Below are 18,661 nucleotides of genomic sequence, written 5' to 3' on the forward strand. Positions count from 1 at the left end.
GCCCTCTTGCCATCTCGACACGGTACGGTTTCGCCGCTCAACCACCCCGTTCTGCTGGGGTGAATACGGTGCAGTGGTGTGTCGCCGAACTCCAAGCTCCTCACAGCACTCGGCAAACTCGGTGGATATGAATTCTCCACCTCGATCGGTTCTGAACGCTTTCAGCTTCAACGATGATTCAGTTTTAGCTAGCGCCTTCACCTTCTTGAAGAACCTGAATGCCTCATCCTTGGTCTTAGTACCTCAAGCCACATGTATCTGCTGCAGTCATCAACTATCAACAAAAAATATCTGTTGCCCCCTGCAGAAGCTGGTGTGATCGGTCCACATAGGTCACCATGCCACAGCTCCAATTTCTCTCCTGCTCGGTATGAGGTGTTGCCGGGGAATGGCTTGCGAGACTGCTTCGCCATGGAACAGCCCTCGCAGAATTGCTCAATGTGCTGGATCACTGGTAATCCGTGCACCATTCCCTTTGCTCCGAGATCGTGTAGAGCCCGGAAGTGGTGGTGGCCATATCGCGCGTGCCACTGCCACGCCAGGTCCTCCCCACATGCCAGCAGGTATACTGGTACACCCAGCTTGAGTGTCACCGAGTACAGCCGGTTCTTCATACGCCTGACCCGTGCGAGCAGGCGCCGCCTCTGATCAAACAGACACAGCTCCCCATCCTCTATCACGGTCTTCACACCAATCTCATCAAGCTGCCCAAGGTTGATGATATTGCTTCGTAGCCGAGGTATCCAGTGCACCTAGTCAAGATGCGATGCTCTGCATTCTTGCAATCAACAAGCACAGAACCACGACCATGAATTTCAACTAGTGACCCATTACCAAACTTCACCGTACCTTTCACCGACTCGTCGAGCCGCGGCTACGAAGTGATTGCTTGCACCGGTGTCCAGGAACCAACGATCGTCGTTGCACGGCACCGGCACAACGCGTTCCTCGTTCAGAAACACGCGCTCGCCGGTCACTGCAGAGCACGCCACGTTCCCGCCGCGCACGGTGAGCGCGGCGTTCGGCACGGGCAGATCAGGCACCCTGATCCCCGAGCCCTCCAAGTGCACCATGTCGTCGCCGGAGACAGCCAGCAGCAGGGCCGGCTCGTCCTCCTGCGCCTGGGTCAAGTTCGCCGCTTCCTCTCGCCGCTGGCGCCGTGGCTTACGGCACTATTTTGCCCAGTGTCCGTAAATGCCGCAGTTATGCCACTTGCCCTTCTTCGGTGCCTTGCCTTTGTCGTCGGAGTCGCTCGTGCCGCCGGCAGTCTTGCCTTTCGGCTTCGCCTTGTTGTTGCCGCGCGCCTTGTCGCCTCCGCTCGAGGAGTTGCCGCCACCATCGCGGTGATGTGGCGCGCCATCCACTGCTCCTCGGTGAGCAGCAGTTTGCCGCCCACCTCCGGCTCCACATCGAGCCCATCCTCGGCGGCAGAAAGCCGGCCTGAGAGTTCCTCGATGGACATGCTCTAGAGATCCAGGCAGGACTCCATTGCGACCGCCACCGGTTTGATTCTCGGCGGCACGACACGAAGGAGCTTCTTCACGGCCTTCTCCTCCGTGATGTCGTCCCCGACCTGCTACAGGTCAGTTACTAGCCCGGACAGCCTCAACGCAAAATCTTCGATGGACTCGCCGTTCTTGAAGGCGAGGTTCTCGTACTCCTTGCGCAGCTTCTGGGCTTTGGCCTTGCGGACGCGTTCCATGCCGGCGCGCATCAACTTGACCGCGTTCCAGGCGTCATGCGCGTTATCCTTCACAGCAACAACGCGCATCATCTCGGGCGGCACCGAGCGCAGGATCGGACCGAATGCCTGCCGCTCCTGCCACGCCGAAATCTCTTCTCCTTCCACGGCCTCCCAGAGACCGGCTCCTTGCATTTGGACCCGCATGAGGATTGCCCAGTCTGAGTAGTTGGTGCGCGTGAGCATGGGGAAGGTGATCACCCCGCTGCCACTCACCTCACGCACCACCTCTTGCTGCACCACGACCTGGCCATCGCGTCGCCTCCCGCAGCTCCGACCACGACTCAGAGTTCATGATCGCGGCGAAGTCACAGACCGAGAAACCGACCGATCGCCTCGAGTGTTCGACATCAGAGATCACCAGAACCTGATCAGGGCTCTGATACCAATTGTAGTTGCCAACTCTCAAACTCACTCGATCGGAAATCAATTCACTCAGCTATCTTTTGCAAGTTCACACACACACACACACGAAGTGGACACCAGGAGAGTTTTTGCGCCGCGTAACGTTTGTGACTTTTTTGATTTCTCTTCTTATTCCCTCAGCCGTAGCTGTTACAACTGAAAACGGAAAACATGGATCGACTTGACTGAGCAATAGCCATGCCATCCCATAGCGTCTCGGCGTGCCCACCCTGTGCGCCATGACTCCTTGTTTCGTGCCATCCCACGATAGAATCGGGCGCAGCCATCTACACTACGAACGGGAAGAAAGAACGGGTCAAGACGTGCACATAACACACGCTGCATGGCCCCCCTTATTCGCTAAGAGCTAACAAACTAAAGATAAGTAGCAACAGAATTATACGGCTAACATGATATGCCTTCCTCGTCGCATCGTCGCCCCTCCCCGCCCGCCCGCTACATATGGCTTTGAGAAACTAATGTTGCAATGATGTTGCAAACGTACACATAATCGGTTGCTCGTGGAATTTTGATATCACACAATTGGACCGACAAGATTTAAGATTTTAAAAGGATCCAATGGATTGAAATCGGGGATCCTATCCCCAGACAGAACTATGATAATCACGTCCCACAGTCCCACTTTAAGTTTGTATATTAGTTGTTTTTATTTGGTGGAGTATACAACAAAGTTCGATAGCCACGATTTGGACCGTAAAATTAACATTGTAATAACCACCCACTAACTAATGTCAAAATCTGAGTCTAGAAACTACCCTTGACAATTTCACCGCGTCCCTCGGATGGGAGAAGCACTTTAAATCACAGCTCGTTTTTTTCCATTTCCGCTGCCAAAAAGTCACACGAGGAACCCATCCATTTGTTCCTTGAGATAGGAAAAAAAAGAAAAAAAAAAAGAAGGGAGTCGATCGACCGAATGATTCTCTTGTGCGATCCGGCAACCGCTATAATACCGCCACGCCCTCGTCGCCTTGGTCACCGCATCACCACTCCCTCCCCACCTCACTCCCGATCTCTCCTCCACCGCCACCGCCTCCTCGCGTCCTCATCCCCTGCTCCTCGACTCGCCCGCGCTCGTCGTCGGCGGCGGCTCGGCGCGCAGCCAGCAGACATGGTGCTCTTCACGGTGTCGAAGAAGGACACCAAGCCCTTCGACGGCCAGAAGCCCGGCACATCAGGCCTCCGGAAGAAGGTCCGCTTCCCTCCACGCTCCCATTTCCCCGATCCGGATCTCGCTCTGAGGTGGTCTCGCAGTTGTGTTTGGCTCGCCCCATCCACGATCGCCGCGCGTCTCTGGTTCCGGTTGCGGATCTCGGTGGCCGCCGCTTCAGCGGGCTCTCGGCCGCTGCCTGATCTGTCGTTTGGGTTGGATCTCCTTCCGACTCCAATGGCTTAGCTGTGATCTGCGCGCTTGCGGGTGGTCGAATTGGTTTGGCCCCGCTCATTTCCGTGGGATCCATCGTCCCGTTTGGACGTTGGATCAGTAGTATGATTTTATTTGTTGGCTTTGATCCGGGTGATTTGCACTAGGACAGATGAAATTTGTCAATGATCACTGGATCTCGCTGAGTAGTTCACGGTTATTGTTGCCTCATTACTGCACACCCAGCTGCTAATATTGTCGTTCTATTAGTTGTTACTCACTGCGTGGATCTGTTACCATGACATTTATACTGAAATGCCTTACTATGTTTTGGTCATGTTTAGATCATTTTAGTTTCTGGCTCATATTTAGATCAGGAGTGTGTTCGTGCGGATTTTGAAAATTGGGATGAGCAGAAGATTCTGACCCTTTGTTAACCATTGCTAAAAGATGTCGTTCACACTCACATGCTGTGAAGGTGAGGTTGCCAAAATATGCTGTTTATGCTCGCATGCTGTAAAGGTGGGATCATTGAGTAATTGAATCAAATGGGTTCTGGTGGCCATGTGTAAAACTTTTAAATGTTGGCCATGATGACGATGTCTGTATCAGATGTGATTTAGTTAAATGTTTAAATTGCAATGTTGGTGAGGGTGGTACATAAATTAGTGAACTAATCATTAATCAGATGTATTTTAATTATTTAATGAGCTATCGAGCAATACATGATTGCTAATTTCAGGCAGCCAATTCCTTGCGATCTCTGTTTTCTGATGCCTTCATTTTAGTTTTAGTGTTTATGCATATATCTGGTTTTAGTTGATCTAAGATACCAATCTCTTCCTAGCCAGCTAGCCTTCTCTTTCGGAAAGATAAAAGGCTCAATAGTTTAACTGTTATAGTTTTATTGATCCGTCAATAAAAAAATGTTCTGATGGCTATGAAAGATATTTTTATTGGTTATGCCTAGCCCTTCTCTTCCTGGGTAGTTTCTTTTCTCTGCTGTACTCCCTCACATCTTCGAAAACTTGACTTTTGGGCATTGACACGGGCCTGAAACATAAATAAATTTATACTAGAATATGATTATAAAACCTAATAAAATTCTTATGGAAGTATTTTGATACAAATCTATGCATATGAGTTTCTTACATCCAATCATTTTTTATATTGGTGGTCAAAGTCAATATTTGACCAAAAATCTATGTCAAGGATCAAAACACATGTTCTTGAAGACTGGAGGGGGTAGTATTTTTTATGTTACTCAGTAAGCCAGCAGACTACACCTATGGCATTTTCTTATTTGTAATTGACTGTTACTGTTATCAGGTTACAGTATTCCAGCAGCCTCATTACCTCGCGAATTTTGTCCAGTCAACATTTAATGCCCTTCCAGCAGACAGAGTAAAAGGTTAGTTGCTTATCAGATGAACTTACCTTCTTTAAATGTCTAACTGCACATTGTCTGTTCTTGGAAAATAATAACACTGGTAGGGTTTAGGAAGTATGAACAAATATAATTGAAGTCCTTGTAACGAGAAAAATATCAGAACCTATTTTTACACATGAATGTCCTTGTCTTTTACCCTGTAAATAATCTTACCAGTTACTACAGCTGAGATATTTTGTGAATTGTGATGTATGTTCCTCACCCTATCTTCATAGTCCTTTCTCATATCTGCTATCATTTCTTTCCTTGCAGGTGCGACCATTGTTGTCTCCGGTGATGGCCGCTATTTCTCAAAGGATGCTGTTCAGGTGATTTATAATTGACTATTCACTATTTAAGATCTTTGACCCCATTTTTTGGAATTTGTATAATTTCATAGTAGCCGCTGCAGATTTCCATTTCAATATTGCCGGCCAAAATTTAGTTGTATTCTGTTGAAATATTAAATCTTCTATGTTTATGACTAGAATTACTATCCGGGGCTGGTCAGTTTCTTTAAACTAAGGTTATAAATTTGACATTTTTTTTGTTATAGATCATCACAAAAATGGCTGCTGCTAATGGAGTAAGACGTGTCTGGGTTGGACAGGACAGTCTGTTGTCTACTCCAGCTGTATCTGCTATCATCCGTGAAAGAATTGCTGCAGATGTAAGTCTTGTTTCTTCCAAATTGCCCATGCATTGCAATGGAGCCCATATAAACTATTGTGGCAACTGATCATTGAATTTAATTCATATAAGTTAATCATGTGTCTAAAAGAATAACACAAAATATGTAGCTTTGGTCTTAGTTTGAATGAACCTCTTGACCAGAAATTTGTATTAAACTCTTAATATTTTACCTACTTATCCAATTGGTTCCATTTGCCGGGTAAATGGTGGTGGGTTGGCAGATTGCCACCAACTGAGTGTATGAACAAATAATATTAACATAGTTGATATGTGCTTCTTTTCATGTTACAACAAATTAGTCATCTACTGATTTATTAACACAATGAACAACAGGGATCAAAGGCTACTGGTGCCTTCATTTTAACAGCCAGCCACAACCCAGGTGGTCCGACCGAGGTACAATGCTTATGATGTTCACTGTTACTATGTTTGTTGCAAATCAAGTGCCACTAGTGTTCTGTGTAAATCAACACCCTTTATTGAACTTGCCAGGACTTTGGAATCAAATACAATATGGAGAACGGTGGACCTGCTCCGGAATCTGTCACTGATAAGATTTTTTCTAATACAAAGACAATTACTGAATACCTCATTTCTGATGACCTTCCAGATGTATGATTTGGTGCCAGCTTGTTAATTTTTCTTTCGGCTTCTTTTGCTCCCAATGCATCGGAGTCCTTGTTTACTCCTTTATTTTTTTCCCATTGTAGGTTGATATTTCTGTGATAGGTGTCACTACCTTCAGTGGACCTGAAGGCCCTTTTGATGTCGATGTCTTTGACTCTGCTACAGATTACATAAAGCTAATGAAGTAAGCAGCTTCCATTTGGATACATTAATATTTTATCTCATGTATTATTTGATGTTTTCTTTTACTGAAGTGTGAATTTTCCTTTACATTTTATAATATGGAATCCCTAGAATAGTAGCGTGGAAAAGAAAAACATAATGATTTTATTGACAGTGTGCATTCTGTTCCAGGACAATTTTTGACTTTGAGTCAATTAAAAAGCTTCTGGCATCCCCAAAGTTCTCGTTCTGGTACATATCTTTAGTCTAAATGTAGACATCCTCCTCCTATTAACAATATGTAGCACATCTGAACCCTCGATTTGCCTTATAGTTTTGATGGCCTTCATGGTGTTGCTGGGGCTTATGCAAAGCGCATCTTTGTGGATGAGCTTGGTGCTAGTGAAAGCTCCCTGCTGAACTGTCTTCCAAAGGTATGTGTTGTATTTTCATCACAAGTTGAAAATAGATTTGTTTTGGTGTTAATTCATCATTTTTGTTCTTACAGGAAGACTTTGGTGGTGGTCATCCGGATCCTAACCTTACCTATGCAAAAGAATTGGTTGATCGTATGGGTCTTGGAAAGTCAACTTCAAATGTTGAACCCCCTGAATTTGGTGCTGCAGCTGATGGAGATGCTGACCGTAACATGGTTCTGGGTAAAAGGTATTGTTTAGATCTCATTCTGGAAATTTATAAAAGCGCTTGAAGGTGTTCGTGATGAATCATCTTTTATGTTCTAGATTCTTCGTGACACCATCAGATTCGGTTGCCATTATTGCAGCCAATGCTGTTCAATCAATTCCTTACTTTGCTTCTGGCCTGAAGGGAGTTGCTAGGTAAAAACTTCTACGCATGTTCTATTATTTTCCTGGTTAAAACATATACTGTAGTCGAATCATGCCTTCAAGTTGCAAACAGCAGTGCTGCATGCGGTAAACATGCATGTTTCCTTATGCAGTTCTGGATCCAAATAATCATGCCATGCGTGGTTTGTCATTCAATCCTAATGCTACACCTGTTTTCCAGTGCTAACTTAACTGATCGGTAACACTCAGTTAACAGAAACTCTATGCCCGTTTGTAGTCTAGTTGGTATTCCTGAATCTACAGTACCAGTCTGGAGCTACAGCTATGGACTATGCGACTATTTTGCTAGACTTGCTACTATTTGAGAAAACACTTAACCTGGAAGTTTGAAGAAACAGCTAACTTAATGGAAACAGATGAGAAGTGAAGTAAGTTACACTTCACTGGAATCTAGCTTTCCGGCAATGCATGTGATTGAACAAAAACTGGTAAATGGGACTCTTGACTCCTGATACCTGGCATACTTTATTTCTACGTTCCCCATAGCTTAGAAGTTGTAAAGTTTAGTACCCAGCCAGCCACCGGAGCAGAAATTGGCCAAGCACCATCTGATTTGCATTTGGTTGTCGGATAATGCACTAGCTGTCCAGGATTACAATCGCCAAACCACCTTCCATTTAGAACTTAATTCTACAACTAGCATGCATGGGCGGAGCCAGGATACAAATTGAGAGGGGGCAAAAATGTCTTCATGAACCAATTAGACACTTGAGAGTGGGGGCAACCTGTATACACAGTAGGTTTAGTATGAAGAAACTGAAAATTGAGTGGGGGCGGCTGCCCCCACAGCCTACAAGCTGGATACGCCCCTGCTAGCATGTCCTTCAGTGCTTCAATATGTCAACTGGTGAAGTGGAACTGGTGAAATTACAGGAGCATGCCGACATCAGCTGCCCTTGATGTAGTTGCGAAGAATTTAAATCTCAAGTTCTTTGAGGTAAAGTGTTATGCCACCAATCACTAGATTTCAAATATAAGGTAAAGATATATGAAGAAGGCCATGTTTCAGGTGCCTACCGGGTGGAAATTTTTCGGGAACCTGATGGATGCTGGAATGTGCTCAGTTTGTGGCGAAGAAAGTTTTGGCACTGGTAATGCTGGCAAACTCTTCTAGCTTACCTTTTATTTGTGTTCTGATCACAATAATTGGTATTCCGAATTAATTGAACAAAATGGTTCTGCCTCTTGATATTGCATGCTACTCTATGCATTCTGACATGCAGCTCCTCTTTTGGTACCTGCACTTCGTTTTCCTTTCGAACAGGACAGGCGACTTGATTTTTTTTTTCAAATAAAAAGCTTTATTAATATTGTGGATAAATTTGTATGGTTGAATCAAAGTCAATTGAAAGGCTTGTTGATTTTGGGACGATAGCTAGATGCATATTGCCATGGGGATGCTTATATCTTTGATTTCTTTTTAGGTTCTGACCACATTCGTGAAAAGGATGGTATTTGGGCTGTTCTAGCGTGGTTATCTATCCTAGCTTACAAGAACAAGGACAACCTTGGAGGAGATAAGCTTGTTACTGTTGAAGATATTGTTCTTCAGCACTGGGGCACATATGGTCGCCATTATTATACACGATACGATTATGAGGTATGTAACTCAATCAACCTGTGTATATTATAAACACACATTTGCTAACATTCTAACATAGTTGTTTATTTTTGAAGAATGTTGACGCAGAAGCTGCTAAGGAACTTATGGCAAACCTAGTCAAGATGCAGTCATCTCTGTCTGATGTTAACAAGTACGTAGGCTACCTTTAACTCCTACTTGATGCATAATTCAGCATGAACACCAATATGGAAATCTCCCTCTCTCCCTCACAATGATATTTGCGATTGTTCAATTATCTGCTAAATTGACGCAAGTATTCTACGCTTGTTAGTTCATTGCACCATCAAAGTGTATGCCTTCGACACTAGATCTAAATTATATCTTTTCCTCAGGTTGATCAAGGAGATCCAACCACATGTTTCAGATGTGGTCTCGGCTGACGAGTTTGAGTATAAGGATCCTGTTGATGGCTCTGTCTCCAAGCATCAGGGTATCAGATATCTCTTTGGAGATGGTTCCCGACTGGTACGAAATCTCCTGCTGTTATTTATCGATCCAACTGCCCTCTTCAAATATTCCTTGTGTTTTTAACCGAAACAAAGGGAGTAGCACAAAAAACTTCGTCCATTTTGCACAACATTGACGTTGCAATAACTAGTGGTCTACATGGGTTGCAACAAATACTGGTGAGCTAACACTAATTCTTGCTATTCTAGGTGTTCCGCCTTTCTGGAACTGGTTCAGTTGGTGCTACTATCCGCATTTACATTGAGCAGTATGAGAAGGATTCTTCAAAAACCGGGAGGGAGTCGAAGGACGCACTTTCTCCACTGGTAAGATTTAACTCCCCTCTCATGCTTTGAAGAAATTCCCACCAATTTCTCTGAGGCTGGAGTCTGATTCTTTTACGCAGGTTGATGTGGCCCTGAAGCTTTCAAAGATTCAAGAGTACACCGGCAGATCTGCCCCCACCGTGATCACATAAATTTTGACCTATAGAATGTCCCGAGGCCGCTTGTGATACTTCCGTTTCTGGCTTCGTGTTTGATAGCTTTTTTACATCTCACACATGAATAAATGTATGTACCAGACCATCCCCGTTTCGTTACCAACACTGCATACTCTGCTGCTGGTACAGTATGCGGCCGTAATCTTGTTACTGTGATGTAATCGAGAGTTAGTTTCATCAAGCGATACATTGATCTGTTTCTTTTTGGTCGAGTAACCCACTTGTATCGTTGTTTTGGTAGTTGTTATAGTTAACTTATCGCATGAACTGAACGAGATCCTTTCCATCCCAAACTCAAAGTGATGAACAGATAACCCACGTTCAAAACAAGAGGTTTACAAACCAGACTCTAGAACAGACAAGCTACAACCACTTCCGACGCTGAGCTCATTTGCATCAATTATTGACATAATCGTTATTCGAAGTCTCTGACCCTGCCAGTCTCCTCGTTGCAATGCAGCAGTGCAGATAGCTCACACACGCGCCAGCTCTCTCTGGTAGTTCAAACAAAAACATTCTACTCGCCATTGGAGAGGTTCGGCTCCCAGAGGATGGTGGTCTCCGCGATCTTGGAGGTGACGACGTACGGATCCATGTTAGACCCCGGCCGCCGGTCCTCGAAGTAACCTGAAAACAAAACCAAGAAACCCAAAACGGCAGGTCATCCCTCCGGAAACCAATAAGAGCCCAACAAACGACTCAAAAAGTCTCAATCCGCATCAGCGGCAGGCAAGAAGAGCCGATCAACGTTTCACCCACCTTTGCCTTCCTTCTCGGTGTCGCGGCCGACCCGCACCGACGCGCCGCGGTTCGCCACGCCCTGAGAAGAAACAAAACGCCAACGGAAACCAAGAAGAAGGATTAGAGGAGAGCTGTCATGAATGATGACCTGCAACAGAAGCAGAGCACGCTTGGACTTGCTCGTCTTCTGAGGTCTTACCCATACGAAGGTGTTGATGTCGGCGGTCTCGTTGCGGCCGGTGAGGCGGCGCTCGTTGCCTTCCCCGTACGCGGCGATGTGCTCCCCGTGCCGCGCCTCCAGCTTCTCGATCGCCTTCTTGATCACCTCGTACCCGCCCTCGCTCCTCATCGACTTTGTGCTGGATCAAAAAAGGGAAGAAAAAGCAGAGCAAAGAACTTGCATGTTAACACGAGACTAGACGATCGATGATGATGCATTCGCTCACTAGCTAGCTCTCTTCGTTTTACCTGTAGTTGGTGTGAGCACCAGCACCGTTCCATTCTCCCTGCATTCACATCCAGACAGAATTACAGGTGACGTATAAACGATGGGTGAAACTTACTTTTTGGTAAAAACAAAGAGAATAATGAAAGGAAGAAATATTCACCGGGACAGGTTTCGGGTCGAAGGAGACGACCACACCAGCAATCTCAGTGATCCTCTGTTAGTTAGCGCCCAAATGGATCAAAACAGAACGAAAAAGAATTCCTAATTAGCCACATTTGATGCAACAAGACGTGGCCGTTTAACTACGAATACTTTACCTCCAGAATGTAGCGAGCCACCCAGAGCTCGTCGCCTGCCGAGATGCCCACTGAAGGGCCGACTTGGAACTCCCACTGTTCAGACAGCAAGCAAACAAGCGGTCCATGAACGTTTTCATGAAAAATACTACTGTACAACATACTTTGGAGTAGCAGGTTAGTGTGAAGGTAAAATCTCATGCTTTGGAGTTACCTGTCCCGGCATGACTTCTGCATTGATGCCGCCGATGTTGACGCCGGCGTAGAGGCAGGCCTTGTAGTGCGCGTCGACGATGTCGCGCCCGTAAGATTTTTCGGCTCCCGTGGCGCAGTAGTAAGGCCCCTGCCATAGGTGAATTTTACTAAAGTACTACTACACGCGTGTGCCTTATAAACTGAAAATGAAAGAGTAGTTACCTGAGCGCCTGGGTATCCGCCTAGTGGCCAGCCAAGAGGCCAATTGATGTCCTTCTGAAGAAGGGTGTACTCTTGCTCGATCCCGTACCTGATTTGCATTTGCGGGCAACATTAAGATCACGTGCTCATTTTTTTGCAGCAAGATGTTAGTCCACAGAAAGTCCTTCACTGGTTTCGGCCAGAACTACTGACCATGGTTCTTCAGCCTTGACGTCAGGGTGGCTGAATATGTTTGCCGCGCTGGACCGCTTGTTGCTCGGAATCGGCTCCCCGGTAGGTGCATAGCAGTCACACATAACCTATTTAGGGTTCAAAATTAGGTGGAAATTCGCTATTCATGAACAGTTTTTTTCCAAAAAGATATCCATTCTCATACATAATAAAATAATCATAATGCTAATCTCAATACAAAGAAACATGCAATAAGCTTTGCGTAAGCTAATAAAGGAAAGGATAATCTTGACTTTACCAGGATGTTCTTCCCCTTCCTGAATGGATCCCTGAAGATGGCTTGAGGACTAGATAATGTGAAGGCAAATCAGTTTTCTTTTCTTGAAACGAAAATTTAGTTTTGACCTCAAGGCACGGAAGTCAAGGTGGAATAAAAGACTGCAGTCAAGAGCATACCAGAGGATGACTTCGCTGTCGTCACCCGTTGCTTGGCCGGTGCTAGAGCCGTCAAAATTCCATTTGGGAAGCTTGCTCGGGTCATCAACAGGTCCCGGTAACGTCTGAGATTATTCAAGGCATTGACTCACGTCAGGAACTTGCAAAAACGCACAGTCGTCACAGTTTGAAAAAAAATTGCAACTTGCGGAGTTATCACTCCAGAAGGAAGATGGTACTACTACGGTACCAGGAGAATAATATCTCTAATATGAACTGTAAAATCGAAAGAAAAAAACTAAAAGGTGCTAACTGAATTTCTGTATTTATTTTATCACACATAACATACATACAACCACAATAGCTGTAAATGTTCATGAAAAATGGATATTTTTACGCCGTAGACAAAAAAAAAACGATTTCCTTCCCAGACATCATAAATAAAAAAGAAGAGTGATGAGGATTTAGAGAAGTGGGAAGAGGGCGTACCCTGGCCTTGCTCCTCATATCCATCCCAGTGCCGCCGACCCTGAATCAGACAAGAGGTGCAACCGGGAGCAAATTAGTAAGGCCGGCTGGCAAGAATCTTGAGTAACATGACAAAAACATTGGAGTGTTCATTTGTAAGTCGACCCAGAAATTTCAAGCGTAGATTTTTAATCTAACGAAATTAAGTAGCTGCAGGTGCTAGAAGTAGTGTACAACTTGATCAACTTCGAAAACAACAATTCCCCAGAAAAATAAAAGAGCTTTTTAATGGCCCGAGTTGGAGGAAGAAAGAAACCCAGGAGGAAGCAAAACTAGAACAAGCACAGAAGGGTGTACTCCAGTCATGGGACAGTGGCGAAGAAGGAAGGAAGCAATCTTACCATATGTACTCGGCGATGATCTTGCCGGTGCAGTCCGACAGGTCGAGGTTGAGAAGATCAGTGAGCAGAGACATGGCGGCGATGAGCTGAGAGAATCTTCCACTGAAGAAGGCAGAGCAAGCAGGAGTGTTACACAGCTCCAATGGCAGCCTCTCTCTTGGAGACGCAGAGCCAGGGCGCAAGGAAGGGGTGGTGTGATTTATGCCGCGGCCCGCGGTAGCTGGATATTTCCCTATAAATAGCCTGCACCTTTTGGCTGCATATACGTGTTGTTGCTGACGGTGTTGCGCCTCTCGAAGCTTCAGGAGTCGGCGGACGGTTGTCCTTGGTGGGCGTACGTACGTACGCTCGCGCTTTGTGCTCCACGCACACACGTAGTACGCCCACGCCGCGCCCACATGCGTTGCGTTCCAACAAGCTCGGGATATTATATATCCTGAGACGATATGTACGTACGTGGCGGCTGCAATCGAGGATGTGGAAGGGATATAGGGTCTTGATCTTTTTTTTTTCTTCCTTTTGGGTTCAGAGCTGATGCTAAATCCACCGAGTTGAATTTTTATTTTTCTTGGTCGGTTTAGAATCGAATGCAGATTTGGTTGGCTGAAATTGTTAGTGAAAATCTTTTGATTGAGAGCGGACACCCTCGCATGCGTCAAAGTTAAGTTTTTTTTTTCTGATAGACCGAGAGTTTACAAGGATGGGAAGGTAATCACGTCACAGACCGACGTGTGCCAGTTAATCCGATTTCACCGGAATAAATCATAGATTTATCAGAGCAACCTGCGACTAGGTATTTCAATACGACGTGCACACATGTGTGTATGTTTCGTGGGTGAGTGGATTGTGTATGAGTCCACGTATTTGTGATCTTACAAAAACTTGACGCCCACGGTGGTTGGGAGGTGAGAAAACAAAGCGGTGCAAACTTGGATTCTTTCGAGTCTGAGGATTGCAAGTTTTTATGTTGAAAGCTGCCAATTTGGTACATTTCTAGCTTTGGCAACAAATAAGCTGCGGCTCACGTTGGTGTCAAATAATATAAACAAAAATCACCGCTCACCGAAGAAGGCTAGTGCTAGAGAAACAGGTGGAAGGCCAGTATATGAATAGGAAGACATAAGTGAAGCAAAAGCAAGGGTGAAAAGGCGGAAAGGACTCACATGAGGCGAGGCTGTTGAAAAGGAAACCAACACATGGTCGAAAACTACTTGTACCGAGTATGTCGGGTAGTTATAATTTAGACGCCACAATTTAGAACACAACTCAGTTGTATTTTTCTAAAAAGATGTCTAATTTAAGCGCAGCAAAACCACACGGAGAGGAATTACCGCATAAATGATTGATGCAGGCGTCCAAAAATGATATGGTCCAGGGAGGGGTAGAGAGAGAGAGAGATGTTTCATGGATCATAGGTTCATTCTGACAATTGTAGGGTTGAAAATACAAAATGCATAAGTGATCGGAAAAAGAGTTGGATTGTAGGTTGATTTAGGGGTATGCACGAATTTGGGCATCTTGAGCGAACACACAATTTAGACCCCATGTATAAAATAGTTGGCCCTAAAAAAACTAATTAAAATATATTTTCGAGTAAATATCAAGGATCTCATGTAATTGAAACCTCAGTATAAAACACCAAACAAAATCTCACATAAGCGAAACTCCACTGTTAATAGATTACGGTAATCTAAATTTTAGAAAAAAAACTTTCACATAAATAAAACTCCAATGCTAAGTAGGTCGGGAGACACCTAAATTTTGATGCTAAGCCAAGCTAACCGTAGTTGATCCGACGTGTGAGGCTCACGCGTCAGCTTCTAGCAACAAACGTGTCGAGTCCACTACAAATTGTACATGGAGCATCGAGCAAAAAATGTTAACAACCTGTATGAGTTAGTTTGACGGTATCTTTGGTTGTGTTTGGTTGGAAGCCAACATTACCCAAGCCAAAATAATTGCAGCCAATAGTCTTTTGGTTCTTGTTTAATTTGTTGTTAAAATTTTGGTCGGCAACATAAACAACCTAATCTTTCTCACACATTTTAAACAAATAACAGGCAAAGTGAGGATTGAGTAATCTTTTGCCAAAAAATTGTCGAGCCAATTATTATTCTCATTTGGTAGTCCTAAATGGGACACCAACCAAACACAGCTCTGCTTCTGCACGACACTAGTGTACATATGGTTGCTTGACGCGTCCAGTTGCATCAAAGACCACACGCGTAGTAAAGTTGCTAAAAGACAAGTGTTTTCTAGTCTCGGCTTCCTGGCATTTTCCTGTGGAAATTTTGTACTAGATTTTTCCGAGTGGTTAAGGGACAGTAACATTATGGACATATGGAACTTTGGAGAGAACAGAAAGGGAGCAAAATCTCTCGTTGTGCCACTCTCCACTCGACGTGACACCATATCACAACATTACGACGATACAACAATTGACTATTAATTCAGGACTTATCATCGGGGATGTTAGTCAAAGCTCAAACATTCATCTCCCAGCCACAGAAGCCTTAACCTTCATCTAAAAAAAGCCTTAACCTTTACAACTCGTTTGACATCTATCCTTTCATTTCGTTTGGTAGAAAGAAAATGAATGAAATCCAATTTTTGATACGATTTCATTTGGTTGAATTTGAATTCTGAGTTCAAAAATCATGTTTGTCTATCACATGGATTTGTAGAGTGAGAGACAATTTCATGAAAATGATGCATTTAGAGAAAAAATGGGGTTAGTTATAGTGTGATTGCATGAAATTTGAGATTGAATTTATGTGACAAATTTCGTGCCAACCAAACAATTTATTTATAAAATTTAAAATGAATTCTAGAATTGTAGGCGTGCCAAACGAGTTTTTAGTTTTTTGCCGGCTTCTTCCTCTAGATCGAATCTCCCTCCTGATTAGTTTGCCCCGCGCCTCTCCCCACCCTGCACCCCATTTTCTACTCCTCTATTTGAAGTTAATGGTGTTTTGAAGGAGAGGGTGCATGCGCAGAAGATCAAAGGGCAGGGAAGGAGGCGCGTCGAGTGTTCTTTTTAGAATGCCACCTAATAGACCGATCGGTAATGGCGTGCAGATTATGATCATGAACAAAAAAAGAGACTACGTATCATGCAAGGAGATCGATGTGCGCGGCAAAATGACAAACCGACACAGAGCAGATCAGATAAGGTGATCCTCATCTTGAGCGGCTCGATCTTTTTCTACACCCAACATCGATCTTTCCTTTTTGGGCAGGGCATTCCGTGGAGTTAGGCCTGGAAAGGAATACATACAATAATTTCACACCTAAATCAAAACTTGGGTCCAACCTAACTTTGGAATTTTCTTCTCTCCTAGAACAACTTAACTGGTAGGCCCTTCGTTAAAACCGGAGATAAGATATGATGAGTAGTGCCATGTGAGAAGCACTCAGCGGATAAGCCGGATTTGTTGCTCTCTTCTCAAGTCCAGAAGCTTCAGAGGAACAGGGAAAGAAATCCTATACGACCCTCAAAGGAACGACCCAAACCGTGGACCCATGTTGAGACCGTTAGATGCAGTCCAGCGTGAAGATCCAGCAAACGCAGCAAAAATCGAGACTCAGCTGCATTCGGGCTCGGAGAGATCGGATGGATGGGAGAAGGGTCCAGCGTTGGGTCGCACCCATCTGGGTCGCACAGGGCCAAGCGCCGTCTGAGGCACGCACCGTTCGGTTTCTTCCGTGCAACGCTGAGCAAAAGAGAACTTGATCGCGTGTGTGCTCGACAAATGAGTAACATGAACGTCGCCGAGGCTGCCGGAGAGCAATCATGCGTATTGGTACATTAGGCGAGACACGGTATTTGGTAGTACACCCGGTAACTAGTGGAGTAGTTAGTAGTATAACTTTATACTAAATTCTTGACATTTATTATGGATCGGAAGGAGTAGTAGTATGTTGCCATTGACCTTATATCTCACAGTAGACTTATAGGTGAAAAAACCATATCTTTACTGTGAATCCTAACTTTTCTTGTCCCGTCTATACATTTTATGTGCACACATTATTGATTAACTGCTGCAGCTGATAGAACTGTTTTCCTTTTGCAGCGGAGACATTATTGTTCTTCTTCTTATCTCAGGTTCTTAATTTCTTGTGCTCCGTCCCACAGGTTCGAGAAATGCATTTGGTTTCTTTATTTACCTCTTTTAGCTGATTAGGTATTCAGTCTGTTTATGCTTCAAATTTGTGTCTATGGTCTAGAGCTGTTCCACTTTGTTCCTTGCCCGAGACATAGGTTGCCAAGGTAGTGATTTATTTATTTTGATATGGAACTATCAACACAACTTATTGAATTAAGGCACTCTGTATTTAACTTCTAATAAGATTCTAAATTGTGCTTGAAATCTGTAGGTTTGATACACCTTGTTAACATATTCCTTTGCATAAGGCTCCTTGCATTTCAGGTAAAATTGAAACGCATTCTTGCTGTAAACTGTTAATTAATTTCTTCTGTTGCATTTCTTTCCTTGACTTATGAAGATATCATGGACTATTTTCTAGCAGCAGTAAAACTTAAGAATGATTCCAAGTGTGGTTAAATCAGAAGTTAGGACAACTTTTAACTGTTCTATGTTTAATTGTTTATCGGAACCTTACCAATCCAAATTAGCTCACATGCATGTGTAATGTATATTGGTGTCACTAGCTATTTGTGTTTGGTGTCACGCTGCTGACTTCTGCAGAAATTCGATAAACATTTACTTCGAATGCACCAAATTTGGTCAGCGGCTTGGAGTGCAAGTAGAGAGAGGATACTGTCAAACATTTGTCTGTGGTTCAGGTACCGTTGTGTGAGAGTTGCTCCTAATGCTCAAGTTCCTCTATGGAAGATGTCATGCTTATTTGTTCGATGGGGACATGTCAAACTCAAGGAAACTTCCATGAAACAATTTGCAGACCCTTGAGCTTTTAGGTGGTCACTAGATTCCCTACAAGCTATAATTAGACAACTCATGTGCTCTTACGGTGGTTGAATTTAAGCAGATATTTTTACATCTCCACCTTGACAACACTTATGATGCCACGCTGATTTCCTTTTTCGCACCATCCATTTCCTTTCTAACATGCTTATACTTTTACTGTGAATTTTGATCTGAGATTGTAACTCCTCTGTTTTCATGTCTGGCAGGCACTGTCATGCCTATTCTGCTTTTGCCTCAGATACGTGCACACTGGATGGTACAAATGATCACCCGAAACAAACAATTCACCTCCTTGGTTTCTGTGACACAAATCGAAATATGCTTACCACTGATGGCTGTTTGTTTCTCTGTCAGCATATCTGTATTACTAACCGCAACCCAAAGCTTAGTATCTAGTTTGCCTCTAGCATTTGATTTTGGACCACCATTTTTTGGGGTGCTAACAACAGAAG

At 44.3% G+C, this 18,661-nt stretch overlaps 2 protein-coding genes across 2 annotated transcripts; one reads left to right on the forward strand and one right to left on the reverse strand.

Moving 5' to 3' along the window:
* The first annotated feature begins 3,123 nt into the window (after positions 1–3,123).
* On the forward strand, positions 3,124–10,099 carry LOC100841901 (phosphoglucomutase, cytoplasmic). Its single transcript, XM_003560679.4, has 18 exons — positions 3,124–3,359; positions 4,860–4,941; positions 5,233–5,288; positions 5,516–5,629; positions 5,986–6,048; positions 6,145–6,264; positions 6,363–6,463; positions 6,634–6,693; positions 6,776–6,875; positions 6,950–7,107; positions 7,185–7,280; positions 8,184–8,247; positions 8,320–8,401; positions 8,735–8,910; positions 8,988–9,064; positions 9,267–9,399; positions 9,591–9,707; positions 9,788–10,099. Exons 1-18 carry the CDS (start codon positions 3,279–3,281, stop codon positions 9,857–9,859), a joined length of 1,752 nt encoding a protein of 583 aa, XP_003560727.2. The 5' UTR covers positions 3,124–3,278; the 3' UTR covers positions 9,860–10,099.
* A 64-nt stretch (positions 10,100–10,163) lies between these two features.
* Positions 10,164–13,481, reverse strand: LOC100837122 (glutamine synthetase cytosolic isozyme 1-3). The gene is made up of 13 exons (XM_010232832.3): positions 13,261–13,481; positions 12,881–12,920; positions 12,413–12,516; positions 12,255–12,303; positions 11,978–12,084; positions 11,786–11,873; positions 11,583–11,711; positions 11,390–11,464; positions 11,233–11,286; positions 11,093–11,130; positions 10,824–10,983; positions 10,643–10,703; positions 10,164–10,510 (listed from the first exon to the last, which is right to left on the reverse strand). Exons 1-13 carry the CDS (start codon positions 13,332–13,334, stop codon positions 10,401–10,403), a joined length of 1,089 nt encoding a protein of 362 aa, XP_010231134.1. The 5' UTR covers positions 13,335–13,481; the 3' UTR covers positions 10,164–10,400.
* Positions 13,482–18,661: the final 5,180 nt, after the last annotated feature.

This window comes from Brachypodium distachyon, chromosome 1 (assembly GCF_000005505.3).
Source record: "Brachypodium distachyon strain Bd21 chromosome 1, Brachypodium_distachyon_v3.0, whole genome shotgun sequence".
NCBI classification, from domain to species: Eukaryota; Viridiplantae; Streptophyta; class Magnoliopsida; order Poales; family Poaceae; genus Brachypodium; species Brachypodium distachyon.